General features: G+C 28.4%; 1 protein-coding gene across 1 annotated transcript in view; it reads left to right on the top strand.

Moving 5' to 3' along the window:
* The first annotated feature begins 226 nt into the window (after positions 1-226).
* The window catches only part of LOC113375128 (homeobox protein DBX1-like), a 34,615-nt gene continuing 27,222 nt past the window's right edge, over positions 227-7,619 (top strand). The window contains exons 1-3 of the mRNA XM_026615076.1: positions 227-359; positions 3,430-3,555; positions 3,697-3,800. Coding sequence (XP_026470861.1) covers positions 227-359; positions 3,430-3,555; positions 3,697-3,800 — 363 coding nt within the window. The remainder of the gene's footprint in view (positions 360-3,429; positions 3,556-3,696; positions 3,801-7,619) is intronic.

Raw genomic sequence — 7,619 nt, 5'->3', positions numbered from 1 at the left:
CAAATTAGTGATCGTAACAAGAACTTACATAAATTATACCAATAAATCAGTGTTCAATACAGTTGTACAAGGATTAAATTATAACCTAACAACCTGAGTTAATCGAAGGAGAGATTTAATACATACAATTTCAATGCCTCCATTTTTAATATATTTTATTTCTTTTCCAGAGCCCGTTTATTTATCTTCTCCTGGCCTTTTCGGACTCGGCGGCTATGTAAATGTGATGAATGGAATTGCTAAACCAGTGGCTTCCAGACCGCCTGGCTATCACCCTCCACCGCCTCCTCACCAGCATGGGCCGGCGGCGCACCATCTCCACACGCTCCTCGCCCAGTGCAGGGCACATCCTTACTTGGGTAAGAGAAGTAGTTGAATTGATTCATCTATAGGTTGTATTTGAAGAACGGATTTGATTTATATAGAAATAAATAGAAGTTGATTGTGAAAGCGCCGCATTTGATAAATACAAAACATGCGTGTGAGAAGTACTTGTAGATGCTCAAAAAATATTATCAATACTGCACTTCTATACTTACATTATATTTATATTATTAAAATAAAATAATTGATAAGATTTTATTTTTGCTTTCTCTAAATAAGAACGTTATCACAATTATTAGTTGTCATGATTTTAACGTTTTGTAGTAGTTATTTTTATTTATTAAAATTATTTGCCTTCTAAATTTAAAAATTACATAATCTGAATTGTGAAGAAAAATTTATCTAATCGCAAAAAAATCGAAAATGAAAAGTTTTATATATGTTTTGGTTTCAAAGGTTTTTCAATATTTTGGTATATATTGAGAAAATATAGATGTATGTGTGTATGTATATGCGGATGCAGTTTTTGTCGATGATTTTGTGAACACGGATCAATCAATTTGAATCTTTCATAAAACGATTTCTATTGATAAGGAGACATGCTGACTAGTTTTTTGCTAAGACAGGTCAGCCGTTTCGAGTAGAATGGCTAACAACGTGATTGCTTTGAAAAAAATTCCAAATTTTCAAATGAATACAAAACAATATGAAGTTTTCTCATAAATTTTAAAATTCTCAATAACCTAATTAAAAAAAAAATTAAGCATTTTTAAATTTTATTTTTCGGTAGGGGAATTTCTAGCAATTTGTCTTAAGGCTCGACGCCATGCACCACTAGTTTCGTTAATATTTAAATTTTGATGAACATTAATTAGTTATAGAGTTTGATTGTCATGAATATTATTTTTTATTACTGCTATTAAATTATGGCTAAGTCAAGCAAATTTTTTATTATTTTCAAAATTTTGCGAATGTTTTTTGGTATTTTTATATGTATATATTATTAGTCAGTTTAATATTACGAAATTATTGACAGTTTGTAAATCTATAATATATTGAGTTATTACTTGATTAGTTTCATTATCGTTTTACATTAATTACTGAGCACTAATAATAAATGCAAAATTTAATAGGTAATTTGGTATAATTTAGAATAAAATACGTCATTAAACAAGGTTGCAAAAATGTTCTCGGATATTCAAAACAAATTGATTGATTTAAGTTTACATTTACTGCAATTTTTTGTTCAAGTTTATATAAAGATTCAAGTTTTAATGATTTTATAAGTTTGACACCTAGGCTTTATTATATAGATCAAAATATAGTTTTCAAATATCCATCGTTATTGTTACCATTCGCTGACAGCTAAATGTGGTCACATTTGAAATGAAAGACCATTCAACAATATTCTATTAACTGCCAAAATCAGAACAGATTAACCTCCCAAATCAGAAATTCTCAAGCTGGTTTCAAGATATCTTTAACAATAACATTATATACTTGTATTATATACAATTGAACGCCCACGAAGATACTTTAATCCTTTTTGAAAGAAATAAAAATGTTCGTCTTTTGGGATTCACACGTCGTGAAGAAAATCACTCTAATATTTTTTACGCACTTGCGTGTGGCGGGTGTATTCATAAAAAATAGAATTGCTATAAAAGTAAAAAACCACAGTTAGAATTGCAAAGTATATATCATATGGTAAAAAAAGATGATATTTCTTTCAATTATAAAGCTGTATGGAACATATTCCGAAAGTATTTAGTCATTTATATTATTTTGGTTTACATTGCACCTTCAGTATCATAGTAGTGAAATAACAATTTTCATTGTATCATGATGCGAACTGTAATGACAATTATAATAACGATTTTTTGATGAAAATTCGTATTTTTCTGCTCATATAAACATTATACTATGTATAAGATATGGGTATGGAGTTTTTGATTTATTTTTGAAATTTGTTGGTGTAATCGAGCAGGTAGCTGTCGAAAACATCTTCACATTATATTTTTAGAAAAAATTTGTTTTAACTATTGTCACAAATATTTTAGTTCAATTTTAAATATTAGTAGTCCAAAATTAAACTCACTTTGTCTAAATCCAAAAGTGTAAAAATTAACAAGTCGTGTGCTAATGTTGATTCTATTTTATTTAACCATGAAAAACAACGATACAATTACTAATACTTACTCATTTTAATTATTTCCAGCCGGATTTTAATCTACTAATTTTATTTTCAATACATTTGCTATGTATTGAAATTAAGTAAAAAAATAAATTGAATTTTATTTAAATATCAAAAATTTTATAAGTGTTGTTTTATCCCATTATATTAATTTATATGAAACAATCAATGATGTGCCTCAACTTTAATCCCTTACAGTTACATAGAAGTTCTTTATAAGTAATATTCTGTGTCTAATTTTTCAATTGAAACATCTTGTGAAGTAAATCTACTGTGAATGTCAGCAAAAGAATACTATTTAAGATCATTCCAAGGATATCGACCTAAGGGATTAAAGTTTTTTATAATCGAAATGCGCAACATGCCCATTGTGATCTTAAGTTCTATTCTTTGTGTACGATTTCACACGAAGATTTGCACTCTTCAGGATAAATAGATGTGGTATTTTGATTCTTCTGCCCACAGCATTAATATTTAAAATTGTAAGAAATTGGACCACCCAAATAAGAACGAACTATTTTCTCATCAAAGATTTAAAAACTATTAAGATTTGTTGGAAATTTGTACGCTGGCAATCGTGTTTTTCTGAACTTTAAAAAATTGTTGAATCTTCATACATTAATAATAATTATTATAGCAATAATATGTTGTATTTATATATTATATTTATTAATTTTTTTCTTTCATTTAAAAAAAATCTTTAATTGTCATTTCCATAAATTGGTTTCATTTGCCTACATCTGCCAGTATTGGAATGTAATACGTCACTACATAAGTTCTAAAAACAAAAGGGTGACCCCAATTGAAATTTTGTTTTCTACTTTTTTATTTTTTTTATGAAAAAAAATTTTCCTCATTATATTTTTTTGGTAAGTTTAGGTCTTTGATATCATTTTGGTTTCTTTCTTTAGGTCATCCAGGTGGACCTCAACCTCCACAAGTCTTCCCATTGCCTGGAGGTCAACAAGTATTTCCGTGGGCTCACTCGACCAGAGGCAAACCCCGACGGGGAATGATGAGGCGAGCTGTGTTTTCAGGTAATTAATAAATAAATAGTATTTACAGAAATTATAAATGACACCATCATTCCAGTATCAGCAACTATAAGGCTTCAATTTCATATTTTGCTGACTTTTAATATGCAGTTTTTTAAATGTGTTTTTGTATTACTATTGCAGATTTGCAGAGAAAGGGATTAGAAAGAAGATTTCAAGTACAAAAATATATTAGTAAGCCAGATAGGAAAAAGCTTGCTGAAAAACTAGGCCTCAAAGATTCTCAGGTTAGTTGATTTTTGAATATTTAATCAATAATACATTTTTATTACAAATCGTGAAAAAATAGAGGATACATTTTTACGCATAAATAAATTAACGATCTATGCTTGGCAATGGAAAGTAAATTTGCATATACCTGCTATTTGCAATGATGCAGTTTCAATTTGAAACTATCTTCGCCATAATGTATCTAATACTATTGTGAAAACTAACATATGTTCTCGTAAATTAAATACGTCATTCGCCAATACGTTCTATGTATTTAAGCTTTTATACGTTACATATTTTTCTTGCATTTTAAGATTGTCTTGATCAATTCACATATTGTTGCTTTCATTGCTTTTTCTATTACTTTGTCAACAAAATCAAATCAAATCAAATTTAATCAAATTCTCCAAATATTTATTACTCCAAATGGAAATAATTCTTATCATGGGATTGTCTTAGAATAATAAAATAAAGTTTTTAGAGCTAAAGATACACATTAAGTTCACTCAAAATGTATATCGTATGTATTGATTTTGAGGAATAAAAGAAATGATGCCATTACTTTGTTATGTGATCGTTAATTGGTTTTAGTTGCAATTATAAATTTAACTACTTTAGTTTACGTATTATAACTTTTTATTAACAAACATAAAGCAGTTCCAATTTTCAAAAATTATCACATAAATTTATATTAATAACAATTTCAAGCAAAACGTACTCTTCAGTCAAAAGAAGTCGTTCGCCAACAATAATAATTCTTTAGCCGGTTGATCAAATTTATTTTCACGGTGTATTCATTAAAAAAGTCTCTAAATTCTAATAACTGTCATATAAATTCGTCACATTAATATATACTATACCAAAGCCAAATATCGTAATGAACTTTTTAGAACGCTATTTGGATGGGACGTGGGAGCAAATCATAAAAAGGTTGGCATCGTTATCATATTATAAATTACACTTAATAAAAAAAAAGTATTTTTCTACTCCTTTTAATAAACACAGCATATATAAATTAAATTGACTTCTTCCGACATAAATATGGTTAGGTTTCTTCAATATGTTTTGATAAAATAATCTTGCACTTATTAACATTTAGGTCATTGCATAAATAAAATTTAGGATGTTTTATCGATATAACCATCAAATAGCGTTAAATTTGTCAAAAATATTGATTTCTTGAAAAAGTTTTAAGATTGTATTTCTCGTAATACAATCATAAATATCGAATGATCGCTATATTTCTTACCTCAGCCCCGTATAATCTGAGACATCTCAAAGTCTGAAGCAGCACCAGACCTGGTTCCTTCAAAATCAATTATCGCCGCGTTTGATATTCAATTAACGGCGCGACTTTAAGTACAAACAAACTCCCGCGGCTATCAAGTTCTCCTCTCGTCAGGTTAGCGAGCGCCTCCTCTAATTATTATTGACTCGGCTTGTCTGCTCGGAAGATTGTTGCTTTTATCAAATATTACTGAAGGTATAAAGAACCGATTTCAGTATATGATACTTACTTTATTCAAAATACGCGTTTCAAGCAAATTGTCTATCAAATTTATTCTTGGCATAATATATACGCTTTTATTGTCCTTTTAAACACTATGCTCAAACTTGCGCAAATCATCTGGGGATAAAGCTTTTATATACATGTATAAAAAAATTCAAAGAAGTAGACACTTTTTTTATTACTACTATAGATAAAAATTTTTTAATGTCGATGTTTGCTAATTTTAAATATTGATTCAACAACTAGTGAGAAATTCATAAATAAATATTATTTTTAGAAATTAAAAAATTTTAAAAATTTGAAATAGAAACAAAATTTGTCTTTCCTAAAAACTAATCTTTTTTCTCACTCAGCAAAATGTTTGTTTTTAATTATTTTAATCAAATGATTCTTTTAATAACTGCTATTTTTGCACTTATTGCTTCGTATCTGCGAAACGGCTGGAACTGCCTTTGCTAAAAAACTAAAAAACACATCTCCTCGTCAATACAAATCGAATGTTTTTTTAATCATTCTTATCGGATGCTTTATTCTCTAAAAAACTGTTTTGCAAAAAACAAATCAGCACGTCTCCCCTTCAATACGAACTGAATATTTTTTGAGTTTTTTGAATGCTCCGTTCTCGCAAATATCGAATTTTCATTTTTTGCATTTTTTACTCCGTATCTCCGAATCGGCTGAACCTGTCTTTGCTAAAAAACTAATCGACACCGTATTCTTATCAAAAGTAATCGAATGATTTTTGAATATTTCAAATTGGTCGATTCATGCGCCCGAAATCGTGGACAAAAAATTGTATCCATACATACATATACACATTCATTTTTTCCAAGGAATGCCAAAATGTTCAGAAACTTCTGCAACATTGAGATATGCAAAATAATGTTATTTTTGATTTTTGGACGATTATTATAACTTACGCTAGGGAAGTTAATAAAACAAAGAGTATTTTATACAATGATTTACCACTAGTTTTTATCTTCAAAAAATAATTAAATTTTTAACAGATGTTAGTAGATTAAACTAACAACTTGTTACAGTATGTTGCAAAAAGTTGATACGAACTGTAGGACCCATTGTTATAATAAATATTTTATTGACTATTTTTTTCAATTTATTAACAGTTCAATTGCATATTTATAGAAATAAATCTTTTCTCTCAAAATTTAAATGTTATTGTTAGCTTTTCTCATTGTATTTGATAAATCACAATTCAGTAATAATTTCTTTTTTTATGACATATAACGAATTTAAATAAGCGTCGAACTATATTAATTTATATCGTATAGAAAAATATGATTAACATATTTATTTATTATTGGTTATAAATTTTAATGATATACATTTAAAAATATTTATATATTTAAATATTTAAAATTGAAGTCTCTCAATATTTACTCAATATTTAAATAAATTTATCTCATTTTCTATAAATATTCAATCTATATCGAATGAATATTTATATCACTGTTATATTTATATAAAATATAACAGTGATATAGTGAATAGTGAATGAATATTTATATCACTTTTATTTATATCACTGTCAATAACTACGAGTACATTCTTCATTACAATTATAGATTAATTTAATTTAATTTAATTTATTTATTTTAATCATATTTTTTCGAATTCGATCTATTATGAAGACATTTTGTCCTTATTATTTGTTTTGTTGTCTTTAGCATATGGCTAGTTTGGAAAGCAGTCTACTAGTTGCCCTTTCGTAATTGTCTAACATTTTTTGACTTATTATTGTAATGCAGCAATACCTCTGAAACGCTATTCTCATTAGAGATCAAATTCGACTCTATAATCCCAAGTGCAAATCTGATGTCTTACAGCTCGATATCAAACTGGTTGTGGTTGGAGTCGAATCGAAAACTAGTATTTGCCATTCTAAGTTCTTGCAATGAGGATATCAATATTATCAAATTCTTCCAATATCTTTTAATAGTCAAGATCATGACATCAGTAGTTTCCCATCTACAACAATGATCACCATTGATAATTTCAATTTTTTAAAGTACGCATAAATAAAATATTTACTTTTCTTCTTTCATTGCTCACGTTTACCAGTTTCGAGATGATCATGAATTTGGCTTTGTATGCTCGTGTGGGCAGAGTTTAAGTACGGGGAGCCAATGTAGAATTTGGTGGTAGTATGAGTCAAAAAAGGGTGGTGTATCAGACTCGTTCCGTTTAGCCATCAATTGCAGACATCGTTATCCGCAACGCCCGCAGCTCGGCGTAAGGGTCGGGGCGCACGGCTGATATTCCACCCGGCAAAGAGATCGACAGGCCCGAATGGGTAATAGAAAACAAA

Source organism: Ctenocephalides felis, unplaced genomic scaffold (assembly GCF_003426905.1).
Source record: "Ctenocephalides felis isolate EL2017-DRISC unplaced genomic scaffold, ASM342690v1 CF-g0.4_SCAFFOLD_01886, whole genome shotgun sequence".
NCBI classification, from domain to species: domain Eukaryota; kingdom Metazoa; phylum Arthropoda; class Insecta; order Siphonaptera; family Pulicidae; genus Ctenocephalides; species Ctenocephalides felis.
The sequence above is the reverse complement of the archived record's forward strand: the minus strand, read 5'-3'. Positions and strand labels throughout refer to the sequence as shown.